The sequence below is a fragment of the Perognathus longimembris genome, chromosome 16 (assembly GCF_023159225.1).
Source record: "Perognathus longimembris pacificus isolate PPM17 chromosome 16, ASM2315922v1, whole genome shotgun sequence".
NCBI lineage: Eukaryota > Metazoa > Chordata > Mammalia > Rodentia > Heteromyidae > Perognathus > Perognathus longimembris.
In genome coordinates this window covers 44,550,910-44,575,679 of record NC_063176.1, presented here as the reverse complement: position 1 = coordinate 44,575,679, position 24,770 = coordinate 44,550,910, and the positions used below count along the sequence as shown (strand labels likewise).

At 43.4% G+C, this 24,770-nt stretch overlaps 1 protein-coding gene across 4 annotated transcripts in view; it reads left to right on the top strand.

The window, feature by feature from the left end:
• Positions 1-22,413: 22,413 nt before the first annotated feature.
• The window catches only part of Stim2 (stromal interaction molecule 2), a 103,507-nt gene continuing 101,150 nt past the window's right edge, over positions 22,414-24,770 (top strand). For all 4 annotated transcript variants that reach the window (XM_048363817.1, XM_048363815.1, XM_048363816.1 and 1 more), the window contains exon 1: positions 22,414-22,982. In XM_048363817.1, coding sequence (XP_048219774.1) covers positions 22,583-22,982 — 400 coding nt within the window. In that variant the 5' untranslated portion in view covers positions 22,414-22,582. The remainder of the gene's footprint in view (positions 22,983-24,770) is intronic.

Below are 24,770 nucleotides of genomic sequence, written 5' to 3'. Positions count from 1 at the left end.
AAGAAAGAAAAGAAAACACACAAAAAAAAAAACAAACCAGTTACAAAAAAACAAACAAGGGGCTGGGTTGTGGCTTAGTGGTAGAGTGCTTATGTAGCATGCATGAAGCCCTGGGTTGGATTCCTCAGCACCACATATATAGAAAAAGCTGGAAGTGGTGCTATAGCTCAAGTGGTAGAGTGCTAGCCTTGAGCAAAAAGAAGCCAAGGACAGTACTCAGGCCCTGAGTCCCAAGCCTCAGGCCTGGCAAAAACAAATGTCCACAAATGTCTTTGGAAAGGGTTTTATTCATTCATTCATTCATTCATTTTTGTTGGCCTGAGTGCTATCCCTGAGTCTCTTTGTGCTCAAGGCTAGTGCTCTACCACTTGAGCCACAGTGACACTTCCAGTGTTTTTTAGTGGTTAATTGGAGACTTTCTTGCCCTGGCTGGCTTTAAACCATGATCCTCAGACTTCAGCCACCTCAGTGGTAGTTAGGATTACAGCCATGAGCCACTGGCTGGTTTTTTTTTTTTTTGGTTTTTTTTTTTTTTTTTTTTTTTTTGAGAATGATAAACTATCCAATTGGCTGGAGCAAAGTGAGAATAGAAGAGTGACAAGTAAAAATGACACAGGAGCCTATGAATTCATACTGGGTTTGTATTCTCTTTGGTTAATAATAGAGATTCACTGAGCTCTTGAGTCAGACACTATCACCTAACTGGGAAAAGAAATTTTAATGTGGTATTTGGGACTGGTAGAATGCCCAAAGTGGTAGAGCTTATGTTTAGCTAAGTGCAAGGCCCTTACTTTAAGCCTCAGTACCACCTCTTCCTGCCACCCAAAAAGGAAAGAAATAGGATATTTAAAGACTGTGGCACTTGATTGAATATAATGGTAGAGAAAGAAAAAAAATACAAAATGTCCCCACATTTCTCCTCAGGTCATTAAGTGATGTTAAGAAGACTGAATAAAAGTATATGTGTAAAGATTGTAAAAGGAAAAAAAAATTGACATTTTTAGTACAATGCTTTGAGTTTTGCTTATGTGATCTCATTGTATTTGAATTCCAATTTCCTAGCTCTCTCCACTACACTAATCCTTGAGATTGGTCTGTAAATTGGCAAAGAGGCTGAGTCTACATAACATGACTCAATAATCATCTGTAGAGAAGAAAGAATGGAAAAGATAGTATTAGATGACATCATTAAGGGCAAGTATAGAGAAGGCAAGAATGCATTCAGGGTGTGTGTGTGTGTGTGTGTGTGTGTGTGTGTGTGTGTGTGTGTGTATACAGAGGATGGGGAGTTGACATGTTAGAGGTAAAAGAAAGGTCCAATAGAAAGGACATAGGGACATAACTTTCATCCTGCAAGGAGAATAAAGTTTGAAGAAAAATCTATTGGGTTTGCAGGTCTTGCTTGAGTGATTAATTGGAGTCAGAGCATACATTCTTTGTGGGTGAAAGGCAGTTGAAGAAAAACAGTATGCATGGCCTAGTTTCTTTCTTTCTTTCTTTTTTTTTTTTTTTTTGCCAGTCCTGGGCCTTGGACTCAGGGCCTGAGCACTGTCCCTGGCTTCTTTTTGCTCAAGGCTAGCACTCTGCCATTTGAGTCACAGCGCCATTTCTGGCCATTTTCTGTATATGTGGTGCTGGGGAATAGAACCCAGGGCTTCATGTATATGAGGCAAGCGCTCTTGCCACTAGGCTATATCCCCAGCCCATGGCCTAGTTTCTTTCCCATCCTTTGCCCTGCTTTTCTACCTGTTCGCTTTCCAGTCTCCCCCTCCCCACTCCCTGCAGACTCACCCACACGTCTTCCAGTGCCACCTGCATCCAGGTATAGGCTAGGCCAGTTGCTGGCCTTTACATTCCACGGGCTCACTGACTTGGGAGCTTGGAATCCACACAGACAAGGTCTATGTGACTTGTATCCACCTATGGCATACACTGAGCGTCTGAGCCCGAAGCTGGGGCCTGGAGGCCTGGTGCCTATAATCCTAGCTCCTTAGGAAGCTGAGATCTGAGGATTGTGATTCAAAGCCAACCTGGGCAGAAAAGTTCATGAGACCTATCTAAAATTAATTAGCAAAAAGCTGGAAATTGGGCTGGGGATATGGCCTAGTGGCAAGAGTGCTTGCCCCGTATACATGAGGCCCTGGGTTCAATTCCCCAGTACCACATATATAGAAAATGGCCAGAAGTGGCGCTGTGACTCAAGTGGCAGAGTGCTAGTCTTGAGCAAAAAGAAGCCAGGGACAGTGCTCAGGCCCTGAGTCCAAGTCCCAGGACTGGCCAAAAAAAAAAAAAAGCTGGAAATGGAGCAGTTGCTCAAATGGTAGAGCATCAGCCTTGAGCAAAAAGCTTTAGAGACAGTGCTTTGGCCCTGAGTTAACCAGTACTGGCACACACACACACACACACACACACACACACACACACACACACATATTGATACTTAAAATGGTAGATATGAACACAAGATGTTTTTTTTTTCTTTAAAGAAGTCTAGCAATTTAGTAGGTGAAGACTGACTGACTTCTTACCTTCATAAAGAAGAATATAGCAATGAGAGTTTTCTCCTTTTATTCCACAAGAGACTCGTGTATTTCACACGTGCTGAAGTCACAAAATCACATCAACACCATTAACCATCAAATGTTACATAGCTCCCCAGGCCCCGGCCTTCTCTGCAGACCACATTCTGAGCAGTTGGTAAGAGCAGGCCACAGGGGAACAAACAGGCTTCCTGTGCTTTGACCGAGGAGCGGAAGCCAGAGTTAAAATCTGACTAGTTTGCAAGGATTCCAAAACCTGACCTAAATCACCTCTCAGGGTCTCTTAATAAGTCAAAGAGCATTTACAGTAGCTTCAAGGAAGATGCACGAAGCCCTCACAGTTCTGGTAAGTTCTACTTGGGGATCTAAAGTCTTTTTGACCAAGTTACATTCTTCACCAAACATGGAGCCTACTAAATCCAAATCTAAATATGTTCATAATAAAGTATCAGCCTTCCCAATTACATTCTGTATGAACAAACAAGCCTGTAAAACATCCAAACAACGGCACAGTAGGTGGAAACAGATGTCATCGTTTATTTTAAGATTAGTTTATTCAACAATGGAATGGGAAGGGGGACTCTGCCTACTCTACCATCTTAGGATTTGAGTAGTTTACATCTCACTTAAAAAACAAAAGACAAAAAAAAGAGAAGCTGTCAAATAGTTTTCTGAATTTTTAGAGTAGGTCCTAATTGTATAAATCTTTAATATTTCCACAATGTAAACTAAATAGATCTTTTCTAAAACTTGCCACTAAAAGATGTCATAAAGTTTTCCAGATCATGCCTATAATCCTTGTTACTCAGCAGGCTAAGATTTGAAGATTGTGGCCATCCTGGGGAAGAAAAGCCTACAAGACTCTTCATTTCCAGTTAACCAGAAAAAGGCTAGAAATGAAAGTGTGGCTTAAGTGCTAGAGGACCAGCCTTGAACAAAAAAGGCATGTAAGAATTTGAGGTCTGACTTCCAGCCTAGTAACCACATATGTGCACAGGTGTTCAGCGCGTGTGTGCACGCGCACACACACACACAATTTTTAAATTAAAGTATATTTAAAAACTAAAATGTTATCTGAATTAGTCTCAATTTAGCTTTAGGTACAATCAATAGATATAATCAATCTGATATGATCAAGACAACAGATTCTTGGGTTCTATGTCCACAGATTGAACTGAGTATCAAAAATATTTGATTAAAAAATAGAATTTCCACAATAGCCAAGTTACAGAAACAGCCCAGATGCCCTATAATAGATGAATGGATACAAAAAAAAGTGGTACCTATATACAATGAAATTTTACACAGCTATTAGAAAGAATAATATTTTGGCATTTGCAGGGAAATGGATGGTACTAGAACAAATCACATTAAGTGAGGCAAGTCACCCTCAAAGAGACAAATGGCACGTTTTCTCTCATATGTCGAAAGTAGATGTAAAATACACCAGGACACAATAACTTATACAGGTCTCTAGGCATTCACACACAGTGAATCCCAAAGAAGGATATTCTTAGGAGAAGAATTCCTATGTGCACAATTCCTATGTGCATCTGATCATACAAAATAATACTTTTGGAAATGAAAAAAAAGTTTTGTTTTGGTTTCTGGAAGCATACTATGTACTTGTTTACATAGCAGTTGCATTGTACTAAGTATTATAAGTAACATAGAGATTATTTAAAGTATATGAGAGAGAGAGAGAGAGAGAGAGAGAGAGAGAGAGAGAGAGAGAGAGTGTGTGTGTGTGTGTGTGGTATGCAAATTCTTCATGGTTGGCAATGAGAGACATGAGTATCCAGGGCCAGAAGGGCCCCATACCCATCTCTGCAGGATATTGAGAGAGGATGGTACTCATGATCAATATCTCTTGAGTACCCCCACTTTCATAGGAAATGGTAAGGCCCTGGTTAATTTCCATTTCTGGGGTGGAATTGATTTTTTTTTCCTGAAGTGTACAATTTCAAACAGTTCTTACTGCATTTCATGTCATTTTCCTTCTTTAGTTAAGGAGGGTGTGTGGGAAGACACATGAAGGAGGAATAGGGATAACTGGGTGGGTTCAATCTACTTTTCCTTCACCTTCTCTTATAAGGAAAAAAAAAACTGCTTGACAAATTAGTCTGTACCCTTGCTGTCTCCACCTCCCATTCACTCTTCAACCCACCACCATCTGGCTCCCAACCCCAAACCCCATTCAGATTGTTCTCATAAAGCTTCATGCTCCCTTTTAACTTTCCAGATCCACTGACCTATTTTTAAGTGCCCCTCCCAGGTGGCCTTTCTGCAGCATTGGACACAGCACAGAACCCAGTCCCAAGGGCACATGCCTGTGGCCGAATAGGGTCTACTTTGAGTAGCGATGTCAAGTGAAGCCTGTGACTCAGAGAAAGCCTGTCAGAAGAGTGGCATGTATCTGTCCTTGTCCCTTCTCTGGTTGATTATAGCCACAGAAGAATGTGGACATAGCATGGTTGCCATTTCTGATTTTTTTTAAACAAGGAAAAGCCTAGTTCTTATGAGAATGTTTGCACTTTCCAAAGGTTGGCTCCAAGTTTTCAAATGCTCGCAGGAGAAGTAAACATATCTGTAAACTTCAAAGGGTGTGCCTCTGTCCAGATGATTTTTCTTCTTAGAGCTTCTGGGTACTGTTCTCGCTCCCTCCTTCCTACTGATTTCTGCCCTTCATACCCACCCACCCCCCTCACCCTGGGACTCTCCTGTATTTTTCTTGTCCTCTTTTATTTTCTCTCCATCTTGGGGCATGTCATTAGACCAGAGCTGGCTTTCTGGGCATGCAAACAGCGCAGTTGTCCAGGGCCCCACACGCAGTAGGGTTTCGTGCCTTTGGCTTAATGCTCTGCAGCTGCTGCCTTGAAATTCTTATAATACTATGTCTGAATTTGCATTTGACCAGAGAAGTTCCACGAGCCAGCAGGACATGTGCCGAGGGCCTGGCATTTCTGCTGAAGAGCAATCCATCAAGGGTGCTTGACCACCTGCTCCTCTTCCTTTCCCATCCTGGGTCCCTCCTCAGCCTCCTTCTGACCCTTCTTCTAAGACTGTCATTGCCTTCTGTCCTTGGAACAATCCAAGAGCCAGGGGTATGAGGTTCAGACCCATGGACCTGCACTAAGGTGGCATCCTTAGCAGCATCATACTTGTTAGAGGGCAATGTGGTGGGGGCCAGTCTCTCCACACCCCCAGTCCACATACCTAGCATAACCTGGTAATACCCTTGTGGGTCAACCCCGGACATATGTTTGGACTGAAGGCCCATGGAAGGTCCTTTCCAATCCCTTGCTGAGAAGTGGTACATGAGTCTGAAGGCTGATAGCAGAGGGGACACAGAAGTCACCAGACCTTCTTTATAGAGACCTTCTGAGTTCTAGGATAGGACCTCAGAGAAATTGTAAACTCACACTGAGAGTATTCCCACATCCCTTAGGTGACTCATGTCTGGGAACTCTCTGCTCTCCTCTTCCAGAGGCTTGTGCTTATTCTTTCTGGCTAGTTTGAGGCACCCTCGGGGTCAAGTCATGGGAGATACATTTTGTGTTTAGTGGCTCCTCACAGGAGAGGAGTCACACAGCTCTGGCTATTGGTGGCATCACAAACTGGCACTGTACAATGTAAAGATGAACAGTAACCAATAATGGGGCCACCAATGTCAATTTTTCTTTATTTAGAACTACATTAAATAGCAGATGAAAAATGACCATGCTATGTTGAAAGAGAAAACACAGGCCAAAGGAAATGCTTTGTGTTGAGTGCCTTACTACTGTTAGTAACTTTAATGGCATGGTTTTCCTGCTTTCTGAACACGGGACCTCACAATTTGCCTTCTTCAACTTGCTTACCACTTGAGTGTCTCACCCTTCCCGGGCCCTTCCATTGGTGCTGGCTCCCCCTTTGTCTTTAGGTTGGATCCAGCTCTCCCTCATCATAGCCACACATCCCAGTGCACCCTTGGCCAGCATTCCTGGAAGGTTTGCAAGCAGCTACCGCTCAACCTGTTCTATTTGCTCTCACCACCCCTCCTCATCTACTTCTTCCCTGTATTTCATTTTTCTTTAATACAATATCTAATATTCTCTTATGCCAGAATAGATGCTAAATTCTTGAATGAACACATGGATGAAGGAATAAATGGACAAGAATTTAGAAACATTTTCAGTTCTGTGATCTCAATTTCCCATATTCAAATGGGCACCAAAGTCTATGAGTTCTACCCAACCCTCAGTGCTCTCTCATATTCTCAGGATCCAAAGGAGTCTCTGGCCACCCAGATATAGGGCCTGCCTTTGACTTGCCTATAGAGGAGACAGACGTGTAAATGAGTAATTATAGTACAACATCATAAATGCTGAAATAGCAGGCTGTAGGACCACAGAAAGAAGAATGACTTAATTCTTCCTTGGCAATTATGAGGCTTCTGGGAAGAGACAATATATGAGCTGGGTTTTAAACAATAAATAGGGGTTTCCAGCAGTAGGGATGGAGTATTTCCAGGGACATCTGAGTGACTAGAGGTTCATTCTGAGCAAATAGTTGTGATGGAGGAGAAAAAGAAGAGGCAGCAGGATTTTTTTCAACTTCCAGAAACATTATATAGTATAAACAAGTGAGTTGTGAAACAAATTTTTCTTTATTGTCAAAGTGAAGTACAGAGGGGTTACAGTTTCATATGTAAGACAGTGAGTACATTTCTTGTTCAACTTGTTACCTCCTCCCCCATTTTCCCTCACCTCCCCCCGCCATGAGCTGTACAGTTGGTTTATACCAAATGGTTTTGTAAGTATTGCTTTTGGAATGCTTTGCCTTTTTATCCTTTGTCTCTCGATTTTGATATTCCTTTTCCCTTCCCTAGTTCTAATACATGTATATACAGTATCCAAGGTACTCAGATGAGATACAGTGATAGTGGGGGTAGAACCACAGGAAGGGAGTACAAGAGAAACAAAACAACAACAACAAACAGGTATGGTTTCACATGGCATGTTGAAAATAATTACAACAATGATATAACACTTGTTTCCATAATGTGGAGTTCATTTCACTTAGCATCATCTTATGTGTTTATAAGGGCATAGCTATTGGGCTATTGTGATCTTCCTAATCATGTACTAATTATTCCCTATGAGGGACACCATAGGGTTTACGTTTGTGAAATAATTTTTACACAGAAAATTTCTGTGGGGGGAGTATTAAAATGAAACTTTGTTTTGCAATTTGGTCAAGGCCACAGAAGGAGAAAAAGAGCAATGTGATGCCCATGTAAATTTGTGCCTCTCAAACTTTTCATCTAACACACACACACACACACACACACACACACACACCCCTTTTATATTCATGTAATGTTTTCCTAGGTGTCATACAAATAACCCACCTCCAGTTAGGTGCCAAGTATAGGAATAAAATATCTTAAGTTGTCAGAGAAAGGAGAGATGGTGCACAAATACACTGGTTAGATCACTGCAGTGCAGGATCATGATGCTATCAGACAGTGTTAGAGCATAGGCTATATACTGTATGCATTTTAATTAACATTAATATGTAACTGGAGATACTGGCACTAACCCAAACTTTATAGTAAAATTGTAATCATAAAGGAGTTTTCTAGAGCTAAAAGTAGAATCATGCAATCTTGATAATGTCAGTGTTGGTATGACCCTCACCGTCTTTAAAACTGTGGGAGAGCCCACGGTGGCTCAGGCCTGAGCTACCCAGGAGACTGAGATCTGAGGATTATGGCTCAAAGCCAGTACAGACAATAAAGCTTTTGAGGCTCTTATCTCCAACTAACTACCACAAAAGCCAGGAGTGGACCTGTAGGTCAAGTGTAGAACATCAGCTTTGAGCAGAAAAGCTAAGGAACGGGACCCTCAGTTCCTGTATGTACAAGTATACACACACACACACACACACACACACACACACACACACGCACTGGTGTACACATACACCAAACAAATCTGTGGGGGCTTGAGGTACATTTGAGCAAGGAGGGGATGGAATCTACCTCTTCTACTGTAGAGTAGCAAGTATGAGTATGTTCTGAGCTAGAGGACTCATAAAGCAGAGAACTAACTGCCTGGCAACTCCTAAATTGTCTTATTAGTCATTGGGGTTGTCTGTTAATGCTGGACCCAGAGCTTCATCCCAGATCCATTAATACATGGTCTTGGGAGAGGGAGTGACAGAACTCGATTTAAATTAAGCTTTCTGCCCTGGACACTACATAATACATCCCAAATCTTAGAAAAACACAATCTCCAAAATTAATTCAGGAACTTTAGACTGTTGAATAAAATATTTTTCATTCATTTTTAACAATTCATCTTTAACATCTTTGCAAAATGAGAAGTTCCTGCTAGGTGGATTTTTCCAGAAGAATATTGGTTTATTTATGTAACTCCTAGAACTTTTAAATATTTTAATGAAAACCTTTTCAAACTGCATTATATAGATGATAGATGTCATCTTCTCCACCTGAATATACTGCACAAGTTGAATTTTCTAGTGGTGACTCAAGATCATTATTATTATAAAAATAGCTTTAAAAGTTATTCAAGTCTATAAAACTGTCCGATCCTACACTTAATGGCTCTAGCCAGCTGGGTTTATGGCTCTACAGTTGCTTTTTTGTGTACTAATTAAATACTTTTCCTGTTTTTTCCCCCTGGCTGTCAGGTAAGTTTTATTAATGGCACCACTACTTTTTTTTCCTTCAGACTTTCTGCTTTGCTCTTTAATAAGCTCTGGGAAAGCATGAGGAGCTCTTTATGAGTGAAGTTCTTGTGTGAGTGGATCAGTTAGGAAGCTTTGAGATGTAATAAGCCACAACTCACATTGGCTTAGACAATAAGGGGATTCATTATGTTGCCTAATGAGAACCTTTGCTTAACGTAGTTAAAATCAAATTGCATATACAAGTTTTATCTTCTGTTTTTTTAACTCACTGTATCAAGCCATTTCTGGGTCATTAAAATCCTTTGTAAATGTCCTTGTACTTAGCATTTCACCATATTAATTAATTCAACAAGTACCCATTGAATGTCTTCTATGCCAAGGGCAGAAAGGCAATAGAGATAAAATGCAGAGCAAGAAGAAACAAGGTCCCTGATGTTCTGGTGCTGGTTTAGTGGGAGAATTCCATCATTATGTGAACTCTTTCCTGCTGGCAACCTAACACCAATTCCTATCCTTTACTCTTTCTTTGTGCAAGTTCTTTAAGTAATCTGCCCCTTGATCAAAGTTGTAGCTTCTATTCTTATGCGAATGGCATTTTTTTTTAATCTTTGAAAGAAACTTCTACTTGGGTTCCCAGATGTGTGTGTTCAGTCATTGATTCATTACCATATTCACCTAATATTACCTGACCACCTACTCTACGGGGCACTTTTGTAGGCTCCGGAGACACAGTGCTTATGCCCTGAAACTTATACTCTTGTGGGTGACACCATTCAGACTTTATATTGATGTGATCTATATTTTGGATAGTGATAAGAGCTATGAAGAAAAGTAGCATAGTCTAGGAAGTTAAAAGGTGTCTTTGGGTGGATATGAGGGTTGTGATTTTTCATCTGAGTCATCAACAGAGGCCCCACTGAAGAGATAATGGTGTAATAGGCTAAAAGGGGAGGATGTGGGAGCAATCCTTCTACAAATCTGTTGGAAGAATGTTCTTGGCCAAAGAAAAACTATTGCAACCCAAAACCAGGTTGTAACTGGCTTGTTCGAGAAGCAACGAGAAGACCAAGTAATTCCAGCATTCTGAATGAGGAGATGAACAAAAATAAGGTTAGAGAGGGGCTGGGAATATGACCTAGTGGCAAGAGTGCTTGCCTCATATACATGAGGCCCCGGGTTCGATTCTTCAGCACCACATATACAGAAAATGGCCAGAAGTGGCGCTGTGGCTCAAGTGGCAGAGTGCTAGACTTGAGCAAAAAGAAGCCAGGGACAGTGCTCAGGCCTTGAGTTCACTGCCTAGGACTGGCCAAAAAAAAAAAAAAAAAAAAAAAGAGAAATAATAGGACAAAAAGTATAGAACCCCATTGGCCATATTATTGCTCTTAGTCCAAGCAATAGGAGGCTTTTAAAGCAGATAACATAATCTCTGGTAGACATGTCAAGAATAGACATTGGAAGGCAGAAACAAAACAGGGAAACCTTTGAAGAAAATTTTTATAGCAAGGCAGGAGATAATGGTTACTAAAGTGTTAGCTGTAAGATAGTAAGTGCTTTAGTACCCACTCAGATAAATTAATGTTCTATTGTTGTCAGGTAGAGCTCTAAATCTATATTTTGTCAGCTTTAAATCCAAACTATGTTTAAGCCTTGGTACTGGTTAGTTGGTCAGTCTATCTATCTATCTATCTATCTATCTATCTATCTATCTATCTGTCTGTCTGTCTGTCTGTCTGTCTGTCTGTCTGTCTATCTGTCTGTCTGTCTGTTTTCCTATCCATCATCATCATCATCATCATCATCATCATCATCATCATCTATTTAATTGGTTCTTTCTTTCTGGAGAATCCTACTACATCCTACCCAGTAAACCAATCAGTATTTTATGTAATTTACTTTCTCAATTGCAAAGTGTTGGTTGATCACAGAGTTCACTGGTTCCGGTGACCTTTCCATATATTGTGATAGGTTCTCTAACATCTCACACTTTGAGTGAGTGATCCAAGCACCTTGGATTTCTTGTTAATAAACTAACTTGGAATCACTTACCATTAAGTTAACGAGATCTCTGCTGTTACTAGATATTTTTATGCTACTTCTATGATTAGTGAGGGCTATAAATCATATGAAGACCCCGAGGCCACGAATACCTGCAGGTAACCCTCAGAGGGCCATGCATAGAACTGTGAGAGTAAAGCCCAAGATGCAGTGGAGACACCAGGAAGTTGGAGGTGTCGAGAATGTGGAAATATCTGTCAGCAGTGACAGCTAGTCCGGAGAGAGGCCATGTGCAAGGTCATAGAAGAGAGGATGTCCACGCCCTTGGGAGCTCACATCACACCACCACATGCCTGGGACGTTGGACATGGAGCTGCAGAATTTCATGTTTGCTCTCCTGGGTCTTTGCTCTTGCTTTGGTTGAATCCTTCTTTCTATCCTCTTTTCCCACAGTTGTCTGCTAGAAGTATGTAACTTTCATATTTTGCTAGGGCTCACAAGCTTGCCTTGAGTCTCAGAGGAGATTTTGGACACTGATTTGTGAGAAGTAATGGACCCACTGAGACCTTTGGAGCTGGACTAGACACATAGGGAGATGCCCATGACTCTTTGGGGACAAGAGGCAGAATGTTATGGCTTAAATATAAAATATTCCCCACAGATTTATGTGTTAAAGGCTTGGGTTATTTTGGGAAGTGCTAGAAATTTTAGAAGGTGGGAGAAATCGGTTGCTGAGGGTGACCCTCTGAAGGGTATATTTTGGCCCTGACCCAGTCCCCTCCCCCTCTCCCCTTGTTTCCCAGCTGGAATGAGGTGACTAAGCCTGTTTCATCATGCCCTTCTATCATGTCCTTCTACTCTACTGTAGGCCCAGAAACAATGGAGCCAGCCAGCCAGAAATGGTAACCACTGAAACCATGAGGTGATATAAAGTTTTCTTGATTTAAGTTGATTTTCTGTCATTTAGTTACTAACACAACTCCAAATCCCTTTAATTATCATTATGTTGAACATGGCCTACATGCCTCATTGGATTTCCTTGGTCACAGTGTTATGTTTGATGCTATTATTACTGTTTAGGAATATTATATCACAATAGCACAGAAGAATGTTTCAACAGTCATTGGAGTGAGGCTAGTTGAGCTCTGAGGCTGTCATGGTAGTAGTGACTAGATGTTGTGATATTCCCTTGTTCCAGGTCTCATATGTGTGCTTAATAATAATATTTTGTTTAATAATGCCTTACCTCATCATTCCCGGTTGATCTGTATTTTTGTTCCATATTCTTCTCAGAAAATTGGATTGAACTTAATCAGATTCAGGCAGTAGCTTCTTGGAGCATAACTCTCGCAGAGCTGTATATAAAATCCTGCTGCCTGGAAGCCAAAATACAGTTTCATTAATTTCAAGTCCAAATCTGAGAATTGCCAACCCTGTGACAGCAGGGTACCATACAATGCTTTGAATTCCTGGAGGGGGAGGGGTATCTCTAGACCTCTGTCTTCATTTTCATTACCTAACTTTGTAGAAACAGCTTTACAAGATGAGGCCCAAATTAGTTTGTAACTTTGACACCATGAGAGCAAATCGTTATTAGGTTAGCTATTGCAATTACTAGGGAAAGCAGTAAGGGAAATGAGGAAGGAGTAAGAGTGATCAGATTATAATATCACAATAAAACTCCCTTCCCCCTTTATAATGAATCAGTTATTTTGCTAACAAAATATCATTATGTTATTTCATCTAGCCTTTCATCTCCTAAAACCTAATGTCCACTATGAAATAACATTATGTTAGGACAAGCAGAGTTTGGGGGTTTTCAGAATAATGAATGTTTACTCTTTTATTATAGTCTAAACATTGCAGCATTTTTAGATTTGTTTTAATCCATAAAAAAATATTGAGCCGGGCACTGGTGGCTCACACCTGTAATCCGGAGGTTGAGATCTGAGGATTGTGGTTCAAAGCCAGCCTGGGCAGGAAAGTCTATGAGACTCTTATCTCCAATTATCCACCAGAAAACCGAAAATGGCCCTGTGGTTCAAGTGGTAGAGCTCTATCCTTGAGCTGAAGAGCTCAGGGACAGCTCCCAGGCCCGGAGTTCAAACCCCACAACTGAATATATATATATGTCAGGTTCTGGTGACTAATGCTATCTTCTCAGAGTCTGAAATCTGAGGATCATGGCTTGAAGCTCAGCTTAGGCAAAAGTCCCTGAGACTCTAATCTGTAATTAACTCCCCAAAAGCTGGGAGTGGTGTTCTGGCTCAAGTGGTGGAGCAAAAAAGTAAAAATAGCACTGAAACTCCAGGACATGCACACTTACATAAAAAGTTGATTAGCATTGAAAGAATTTAAATCTTTTTTTTTTTTTTTGGCCAGTCCTGGGCCTTGGACTCAGGGCCTGAGCACTGTCCCTGGCTTCTTCCTGCTCAAGGCTACCACTCCGCCACTTGAGCCACAGCGCCGCTTCTGGCCGTTTTCTGGATATGTGGTGCTGGGGAATCGAACCTAGGGCCTCGTGGATCCGAGGCAGGCACTCTTGCCACTAGGCTATATCCCCAGCCCGAAAGAATTTAAATCTTTAAATGTTAATCAATTTTCAAATCCATTCCTATTACATCTACTTAATATATTCCTTCCTCTTCCAGAATTCTCTTTGTGCCTTTCTTTGGTTGTTTATGTGCTTTGTTACCCAACCAGTTAGTAATATAAGGACACCTTTGGGACTGATAAATACAGTCAGCCCTCTTCTCCTGTAATATTGACCATGATTTTTAACATTCTTAAGGATCTAGATGTTTCTGGATGATTTAAATGGTTAGAGATCTTAATATATAAATTAAAATGTTGTTTCTGTCCATTCACTTCTCATCATCATACCCATCATTTCCCTTAACATGTTCATTGATTAACCTTCTCTTTCAAAACAGAAAATTCATAGTTCTCAATTTTTATGTTAAATTTTTGAATATGCACCCCAGTGTATGTGCACCCTTAAATTATGTGGTAGCTGAACAGTCAACTTTCAGTTGGTCATTTTTGCCCATTCAGTTTTCTCTATTCTTGCACTATGTACATGACTCCAAACCATTTATACTGTATTTATGCTAACTAGCCCTTATTGTGTACTTGAATAATGGTTAAAATTAGAAAAAAATAAATTGTTATGAACAAAGAATTTTGTAAAAAGGATATAGTGCCTTACCTGTTGTTTTAAGTCTCCAGTCATTTTTTTCCCCTGGGATTTTCGTGTGGTAGGAGGTGGCAGACTCTGCGGGAAGCTCCAGGCAGGCTGCAGGTGGGCAGCTGGAGAGTGCCCTTGGCTCTCATCAGTAGCTGGCTCAGCTCTTGCATAGATAATGCCTCTGCTGTTCAGGGATCCGGCTTCCCTGGCAGCTGCAGGGAGAGGCAGGTGGCATGATTGAGAGGTGTGGGGGAGTTCCTGTCTCCTAACAGGAACCTTTGGCTGATGGGAGCCAGAAACTGCAGTTTCCTCCCTCCTTTTTGTATGAATCCAATACACCAGGCTCTCCCAGGTCCTCTCTGGCGACATCAAGGGAAACTTAGCTGCCAGCTGGGTTTTGTTGCAAAGTTGTAGCTAGCTTAGTATTTATCTCGATTTTCTGCCTCCTTCCTTGCTTCATGCCTCCCCCCACCAACACCCCCTTTGCTTTTGCTTCTCTGGGATTGTATTATCTCAGGAATTGTTACATAAGTTTTCTTATTATGGTTAGTTTTTAAAAATCAGATCCTGTTTTCTAGGAAACCTGGATTAAAATATAACCTTTGTCTGTTTTGAGGAGGTTGTTCTGTATTGTAAAGGTCTCTATGCCCATATGTGAAAGGCTTGGTTGTTAGCCTGTGGTGCTCTGGCTGTAGAGGGACCTTTAAGAGGAGGGACCTAGTAGAAGCAAGTTAGGCTATTGGGGTTGTGCTCTGGAAGAACTGGGAATCCCAGCCCCTTCCACTCTCTGCTTTCTGTCCCCAGAGATTAACCATTTTCCTTCTCCATGTATTCATGTCATAACTGGGCTGCCACAGTCCCCAAACCACTGGCTAGGCCAAGTAACCTTAGACTAAAAGCACTGAAACCATAAAACCAAATAAACCAAGCCTCCTTTTTAAGCTGATTTTTTCCCCATATATTTTTGTCACAGTGAAAAACAGCTGCCTAAGGCATTGCCCTGTAGTGATTTTCATGTACTTTTGTTGTATGTGCTGTTGTACATATTCTTGTGTTCTTGCTTTCTGTTGGGGATATTGAGAGTACATAATTGTCCTCTACATAATTTTTGTGAGTATTACAGGGAACCCTTTTAGTGGCTTCATGACTCATCAATTATAGATGTTATGAACACTTAAAAATGAAGTTTAATTAGCAAATAATAATTATGTATACTTATGAGGCACCATGTACTGTTTTGATCTATGTAAACATTGTAGAAAGATCCAAAAGAACAAATTAGCATATCATTCATCTCACCTACTTATCATTTTTTGGCAATATTTTAAATAAAATATGTGCTTTTGGCCATTTAAAAACATACAGTGCATTATTAATTATAATCTTCCCACAGTGCAGATTGCTTAAACTTACTCTTCCAGTCTCAATGATATTTCATATCCTATCACAAATATCTTCTCTATCACATCCTTCTTTCTCCCAATTAGCCTTCAGTAGCCACCTTTAAATTCTCTGACTCCATGAGATTTACTTTTAGATTTCACATATATAAGTGAGATCATTACGTATTTTTTAAAAAAAATCTTGTTTATTTCACTTAGCATAATGCCCTCTAGTCCCACCTATGCTATTGAGAATGACAGAATTTCTTCCTTTTTGAATAGTGTTATATGGTGCATATATAAGCATTTTATTCATCCACACATCTGTTAGTGCGCACTTAGATTACTTCCTTACTTGAGCTAGTCTGGATGATGCTGAAATAGGCATAGCAATGCCATTGTCTCTTTCATATGCTACTACCAATTTTCTGGTAGTAAAGAAGAGGCCAGAGGAGACTGCAGGATCATTTAGTAATTCTATTTTTAGTTTTTATTCTGCTATTTTAAAGGTTTATTTAGGTTATGGTTCTGAAGATGTAAAGGTGAGGGTCATGTGTCTGTGGTGGGGGTCCCAACTGGCAGTCTCCAGCTGGTTAGGGGTATAAAATGGAAAGAGGAGCATGCATGAGGTGGATTGGGTGGGTGCATGGGTTTGTATCTGTGTGTTTGTCCACTGTTTCCATCTTATTCTTTCATATTTTTTCCTTTGTTGTTTACCACTTCATTCATACTTTCAGTCCTCCTACTTTCATTTTATTTTTTTAAGGAGCCTCTGCATTATTTTCCACAATGGCTATAATAGTTTACATTCCCACCAACAGTGTAAAGGGAACCCTTGTCTTGTCATTCTTTTTCTACTGTTGTATAGCTTAAAAATTATTAGTTAAGAAATTATTTCTAAGCTCAGTGCCATGGAAATGTCTTCTGTTTTCTTCTACTAGCCTAAGTTATTCCAAATCTTAATTTTAAGTCTTTTTGTCCTGGTGAGTTGATTTTTGCTCAAGACATAGGTCTGATTTTATTCTCTGATAGGTGGATCTTCACATCTGAAAATGACACTGGGATTTTGGTAAAGGTGTATTAAGTCTGCCCATATGTTTGAATAATTGCGAAATTTTAATTTTCTTCTACTTCATGATTTATAGGTGATCTCCCCATTTATTTGTCTTCTTCAGTTTCTTTTACATGCAGTTTTTGGTGGACTAATCTCTCATTTACTTGGTCAAATTTACTCCTAAATATTTTACTTACATGTTTGTGACATAGTTTATGTTCATATTTCTTTTGAAAACAATTCCATTTATTCTTAGTGTAATTTTAATGTGTTGTAGCCTGCAACCTGTTTGAATTTATTATAAAAATTTTTGGTGGATAATGAAAAACACTGAATGAAAATGAGCACTGAACCTAGAACCTATACATGCTAAACATATATGCTACCACTGAACTGCACCCACATCCTTCCTGTTAAGAACATTTGCTTGGTGATTTGGACCCATAGGACTTGGTGTAAAACCTATTTTACCACTCAGTCTTTGGTTCTTCAACAAACACTGGGCATCTCACTTGGACGCTTGAATTATTTTCATCATATGCAATAGTTTTTCCATGTTATCAATTCTTCTTGCATCATTTGCTATAAAGTGAGAGGTATTTCTTGTTTTGCTTACTGCCATTTATCTTGAAAATTGTCATTACTATCCAAGGATTCAACCATGTGCAAATGAAAGAGTCTTCAGTTACTCATCATGTTCCTTTGTGAAATGTTTACTTTTATCTCTATCACAGGCTGTTTTTTGTTTTTGGAGGGAGGGGGGTGTGCCTGTCCTGAGGCTTGAATTTAGGGCCTGTGTGCCCTTGCTGAGCTTTTTCACACACTCTACCACCTGTACCACAACTCGACTCTAGCTTCTTTTGGGCAGTTAATTCAAGACGAGTGTCACAGGCTTTCCTGCCCAGACTAGTTTCAAACTCTAACTCTTCGATCCCAGCCTCATGAACAGCTAGGATCACAGACACAGACCTGAGCCACTGGCCATTTTTGGCCTTTTTTTTGGGGGGGGGGGTGGCTGGGAAGGACAAGAACTATCAACATTACTGCTTCATTACCTGATTGATTGTACTCATTTAACAGTTCAAATTCAAGAGTAACAAAGCAAACATACCTTGCTTAGTAACAAAATTACACACAGTCGCTATTTGGCTGTGGTGGACACAAGTTAACTTACTTATTCTAGGTGAAATGGATTTTTGAAAATCATGTTAAAAGTTCTGGGTGACTTCCTACCTCGAGTTTAGGACATTAAAAAACAAAAGCCTTTTTCTTTCCCAGAGATAGATGCAATGATAAGTTCTCTACCTTCTCTTGACAACATTCACAAGTTCAACATTCCACAATTTACCTGTGTGTAGCCAGCTAGCCCTAGCTAATGAACTACTCCCTGTTATCTTTTTTGTTGTTGTTGTTTTTAAAATTTTTTTGTGTGCTTATGTAGTACAGGGCCTCATGCATGCTAGGCAAGCACTCTACCATCAAGCCATATTCCTTGCCCCTGTTCTTTTTTTCTTAGTGTTTTAATTTACTCAATGATTGGAGGACCCTATTTGATAGGCCTAAGTTTCCTTGTTCTGATCACATGAGGGCTGTCGTACCAGGAGATGTCAAAGCTCAAGACCTCAATCCTCTGGCAAACCTGAGGAAGGGAACCATGAGTAGCAGGGTTTCCACCCCAACCAGCATCTTGCATTTTCCCTGGGCACTACATCCGGAAGAAGGGGCACAGTGCTCCCTCCTCCCCCGATATTCCTGGCACACCCAGGCCAAGCCCAGAAAGTTCACTTGCAGAAAGGCCCCTCTTCCTTAAGCCTCGTGCAGGAACTCTTCTCTCAAGACGCCATCTCGGTGACGTCACCACGCGGCGCCCGGGCGCGCGGACGCACCGCCCACGGAGTTGGGAGCCGGAAGCCCGGCAGGCGCGGCGCAAGCTGAGGAACTTCTGGAGCCTGAGCTCCTGCAACGGGGTGGGGGAAGCCGGCGAGAGGCTGCCAGCGCACGCGCGAGGCTGTCGGTCGGCGCAGGCGCACTGCTTGCTCGACAGCTGAGATCCGGTTCTCCCGGTTGGAGTTGGCTGCGCGTCTTGTTTCGTCCAGGATGCCGGGGAGCTGGGAGAGCAGAGTGGGAAGGCTGCCCGATTCTGAAGAAGAAGGGCGGGTTTGCTTGTGGGATGAGGAGGAACCAGGTGCTCTGCATCTGTGCTGGGTGCGCCCCAAGAGTTGGGAGTTATTTGCAGGAAGAGGAAATCGAACATCCATTAAGTGTGATGCGTGGAGGTGAATGGAGCCAAATGCACAACTTGGAATTTACGTCCCGAGCCTGGGGCCGGTTCTCCACCAGGGATGACAACATCCCCGTGAGCCAGGCACCAGGCTGAGGCTTCCCTTACTCGATTGGGCTCCTGTCTCCATCAGCAGTTAGGGGTTCGGTGGGGTGGGGTTTGCTGCCCTGAATTTCCAGTGTACACTTGGGGAAAGTGGGAAGGGATCCGCTTGCCCACAGGCCACAACTGAGAAGTGGTGAGGTTGCCGTTTCTACCAGGTTTGTACGGTTACAAGGCGCAGCGCTGCCCATCAGACGCCTGGAATCGTGACTGGGTTAACATGGGACAGTGAGCACATTCTGTCAAGAAATGGCAAGGGTTGGAAGTTAAGAGGCTTGTAAGATTAGGGTAGTTGTCAAGGGAAAGGGGCTTGAGGTAGATTTTGGATCGGGTTTGGCAAGGGGAAATGAGGAGGAAAGCTTTTGAGTGGGGAGGAAAAAAAAAGAGGGGGAACCTGAGGAGACAAGAAGACTGAAATGGAGCCTGCGTTTATGTGTGGCTTGCCAGTGGAAACGTGTAAATTCTAGACGTGTACTTTCTTGCAGAGAAATAGATTTGCTTTTCCCCCTATCTCGATTTATGATGCCGTGCACAGTGACACTGTGCCTCTCTGTTCACAATCAAATTTTGGTAGCCATGGCAGAGATGATATAGAACATTTATGCTTGGCCTGGGCCTGGAACAAAAAGGTTTCAAATGATTGCTGATTTCTGTCCGTGCCTCCAGTCATGTTAAGAATATAACTCTCAAGTCCAGTGCATTTTCATTGCCACTACCCTATTTAAAAAGGGAAAAAAAAATCATTTTTTGTTTCACAAAGTTTGGGTTCAGCGATTTGTTAATTTGCTCATGATTTAAAATTAGTAATGCAACAATACAGTTTGTACTACCTAATTTGGCAACTGATTAACTATGACTTTCTGTTAGCTTTGAATTATTGAATGGTTGTAAATATATGTCTGAAGCAAGATCATAAGGTTCTCCAGGCAACGACTGTACTGTCCATCTCAGCGGCGAGTGCTGACTTAAATGATTCTCTACTGGATCTCTTATTCTGCTGAGTCCCCATCACTCGGTGCCTTTCCTGTTACATACTGGGTGTTGTCAATATTGGATGAATTAAATGATGCCTCCTGGAGAGCAGGAAACAGCCAGTTATTTACTTTTCCCCCTAGTTCCCAGAAGAATTACCATCCTGTTGTAGGTTCAAAGTAAATGTATGACTTCATTGCTGTGCCTTTCAGCGGGGGAAATATAATCTCCCCTTTGCCCTATGAAGTCCTGGCAACAGAACACCTTGCCCCTAAGAAGTCAGTCAAGAGGTAATTGTTCTTAGGAGAGGTTCACAAGGGCTCAAGCTATATGCATATGATCATATAAAATGATGCGTATCAAAATGAACTCCAAGAGCTTTATTTTTTTTTTTAACTTATTCTTCTTTTGTCGCTGTTTTGCTTTTCTGTACCTTTTGTCTTGTATGTAAGTTTATCTGATTTGGGGAGGGGAAGGGGAAGCACAGAAACGGTGGGACAGAGGGTGAACCAATTCAGCCGTGATACTCACTAGACAATATGTTGAAAATGAACTATACATTTTGTGGGGGATGTCTAGAGTGAAAAATGGAGGCAATGAGGGAAGAGGTGACACTGTTCAGAAAGAAATGTGCTCAATACCCGACTTACATAACTGTAACCCCTCTGCACATCACCTTATAATATATTAAAAAATTGTTGATAGATTGACTAGCTTCAAAAGTATTTTATATCCTTTTATTTTCTGCAATATGCATTTCTCCTTCCACAATGAATGATATTTGTGGCTATCTTGGTCTGGTTGCCTAAACTCTTGAGATTGTGTAATTGAGTATCTTCTGGAATACAGATAACAACCAAACAAACCAATAAATAATCAGCCGGACCTCTGTGCTTAAGGACACTGTCTTATATAATGGTCCCTGGCAGGCTCTTCTGCATGGTTGTATGCTTGTATGTCTGTGTGTATTCAACACTTTTTGCGTTTGAAAGGAGGTGATCTTAAAAGTATGATTTTTGGGGGCTGGAGGTAGGTGTATTTTTGTGGTAAGTTCATGGTTATAATAATCTACAAGGTCCTGGGATCCATCCGAACCTACCTCACTCCCAGAAAGCTATCTGTATGAGAAAGAATCTGGATTTCAGTTTGAACTCATGACCATGTTTATTCCTTGACAAGTTCTATTTACTTAAGCTACCCCTCTTCCATGCAGCCTGCTAGTTCATAACTTCTCATGCCAATGGGCCTGCTCTGAACCGAGGCTGATCAACACCAGCACTTGGCCTCCGGAGAGGTGGGCAGCGCGATCAAGTCTCTCCCTGTGTTTTTTTTTCCGGCTGCCCATTCCGCCAGCAGCAAGGACTCGGGGCAAGTAGCAGGGTGGGGGGGTGGGGTGAGGCGGTGAGGTCAGGTCTACTAAACACATAAGGGTAAGAAGCCAGTGCAAATCCAGCCATTCAGCAGCTGCTGAAGTCCGGCCGTGGGCTTAGCTGTAGGTAATATATATAGCCATATATATATATATATATATATATATATATATATATATATATATAATCTTCGGACTTTTGAGTTTCTTCATTGCTAACATGGCGATGATAAAGAGGAGTGACCACGTGTAAATTCGCCGAGAACTTGCTGCAAGGCCTGGCACTAGGCACGCAGCGGGTGCTTTCCACGTTGGACGAGTAAATACAGCGCGAGGCTCCGCTGCCTTCCGCACGGCGAAGCCGCTTGTCAGCCCCGCCGGTGCCGAAGCCACGGGGGGTGGCACCGCAAGGCCCGTCTCACCCGCGCCGTCTACACCGGGGAAGCTCGCGCAAACGAGCTCCCACTTTCCGCGTCGCCTCGGGTTCGGGGCGACCCGGGCCTCAGCTGCGGCCGGGCGGGCGTGGGGCGGGCCGCACCCGCCTCCTTCCCCGCCTCCCCTCCAGGAGGCCGAGTCAGAAGCCGCCGGGAGCCTCGCCCATCTGTCTGGGAACGCCTTGGGGAGGGGCGGGGCCCGAGCCCCGCGCATGCGTGCGACCGCCGCGACGGCCCACGCGCCTGCGCGGTGGCGGTGCCAGAGGGAGGCGGGGGATCGGTATGCCAGCGAGTGTGTGAGGGGCGGAGGCGTCCCGGCCGAGCGTGGTACTACGACAGGCGCGAGCCGGAGGGGGCGGGGGGGATGCGCCGCGGCGGCGGCGGCGGCGGCGGCGGCGGCGGCGGCGGCGGCGGCGCGGGCGCTGGGCTGGGGTTGAGCCGCGCCAGAGCAGCGGATCCCGGTCTCGACGCGGCAGCAGCGCGGAGTCGCGCAGGGCCCGGAGACGCGGTGCTTTTCTGCCTCCCACCACTTTTTTTTTTTGTTTTTGTTTTAAATAACCGGAACCAATGAACGGCGCCGCGACCCGAGCTCCGGAGGCCGCCGGTGTCCCGGGGACCAGGCTGGCGCCCAGCGGGAGCCAGCGTCTGGGGTGGCGGGGGCGGCCCGGGGAGTCGCCGGCGACGGCGGTGCCTCGCGGGGCGAGCGAGTGGCCGGCGGCCGGGGCGCCGCCACTTCGCGGTCCCTTCGCCCCGCATCCCGCCGGGACTCCCGCCCCGGCCCCGGCCTCGGGCTGGCTGCCGGGGCGGCGCTGGGCTGCGCTGCTGGTGTTCGGGTTGCTGGTGGCCGGAGCCGCGGACGGATGCGACCTGGTGCCGAGACACCTCCGCGGGCGACGGGCGGCTGGCTCGGCCGGGGCTGCCGCCTCTTCTCCGGCGGCGGCGGGCGACCGCCGGGCTCTCCTGACAGGTGAGGGCCGGGGAGTCTGGGCGGGCTGCGGCGGGATTCCCCCCCGGTCCCCGGGCCGGGCTCGCGTCCCGGCGGGTGCGGGTGTTGGACGGCCCGGGTCGGAGCCCCGCGGGGCGCCGCTGCTTCGTGGGGGGTCCTTGGCACTTCGGGAGCCTTCCTGCTCCCACCCCCCCCCCCGACACCCCGCCCTCCCGGGAGCCGCTCGACGGCATTCGCTTCCCCGCCCTGCGGCGCGGCTCGCCCGGCGTTCCAGACCGTGCGATCCGGCGCTTTCTCTTTCGTGCCGCCGGAGAGTCGCCGGGGTCTGCGGGAGCCGGGGCCGAGTTTGTTCTATGCTTTCTTTTCTTTTCTTTTTTCTCCCCCCTCAGCTGCTAAATGGAAGCCGGCGGCCGCAGCAATGCGGTACCCGTCGGCCTCTAGTGCGGCTTTTGCAAAGGCAGCTGAGCTCGGCGTCCCCGGGGAAGCGCTGAAGAGGGTTCCTTGAGAGCCCCACTACCGGGGACACCCGGCGGTTAGGGCTTTGCACGGAAACAGGTCTAAGCTGCTTGTGTATTTTCTGAGTGGGTGGAAGGAGGCCGTTTTAAAGTGTGTGTGTGTGTGGGGGGGGGGGGCTTGCTGTTGGGAGCATCATTGGGTGCAGGAAGCTTATTAGCAGGCAACCCCAAGTCCACCTCATCTCTCAAGTGCAGGGCATTTTGGACGTGTGTTTGAGCACAGTTCTGACAGATTGCACCAGCATCGTGTGAAATAGAGAAGGTGCTAGCGATGACTGAAAACTTGCACACAGGTTTGGGGGAGGGGTCGAGTAGACATTGAGAATACTTTAAAAAAAAAAGTCTTCCGTTGCCTCGGGTAACCGATTCGTTGTGGGTTAAGTCGTTATGTCAATAAAGATCCTGAAATGATTGCTTTGGGCAAGGGAGAGCTAAGGTAATACCTAGGTTTCTTAAGTACTTCGTTGCTTTTTGAAGTAGATTTTTAAGTTTTCTGCACCAGGTGCAGGATTTCAAGAGGGAAGTAAAGTAGAACGAAATGGCCTATCATTAACCAAAGTAATAGTCCCACAGGCGCCTGGCACTTAATAACAGCTGCTCTGGGAAGTGCTCAGGACCTATGTGCTTTAGGACTAAGCAGCTAGCTATTCTCTAGGTTCTGTAACAATATTTACACTTCTTGGGAGAAGAAGGATGTTGGTAAACTTTGTTAGACACTTTGGAAGTTGTAGGGTGTTGAACATATATATGATCAGATCGGATTTACTTCAGAAACATACCAATAGTTTTTTTTTAATGGAACTTGCCACAGTAAACTTACTACTGATAAGATATTTCAAATGATCAGGATAGTAGCTTGAGTAGGGGTCTGGTAGAATAGTTCCTTGCTTATTTTTTATTCGGACGAAACTATGGCACATGTCAAGAATGGTGATTCTCATAGCTTTGAAGGTTTATTGCCTCATTTGGCAAAACCCAGAAGTTTTAGAAGAGTGGCTCTTGATAGCTTGAGCAAAAGAGCTTGACTAATAATTGCCAGTACACTCAAAATGCAACTGGAAGAAAAAAACAACAGGTGAGAGTTTTGCTGTTTATTGACCACTAAGAAGGATATAGTAGGTACATCATACAAGACAACTATTTCAGATGTAATTTTATTTTAATAAGCTGTTTATAATCTTTTTAAGATTGAAATTTTTAGGTAGTTACTTATGGAACTGTAAAAAGACAGTCTTTCTTGGGGAAAAATCTAATATACCACACAAAATGCATTTAAATTGTGATATATTAAAGT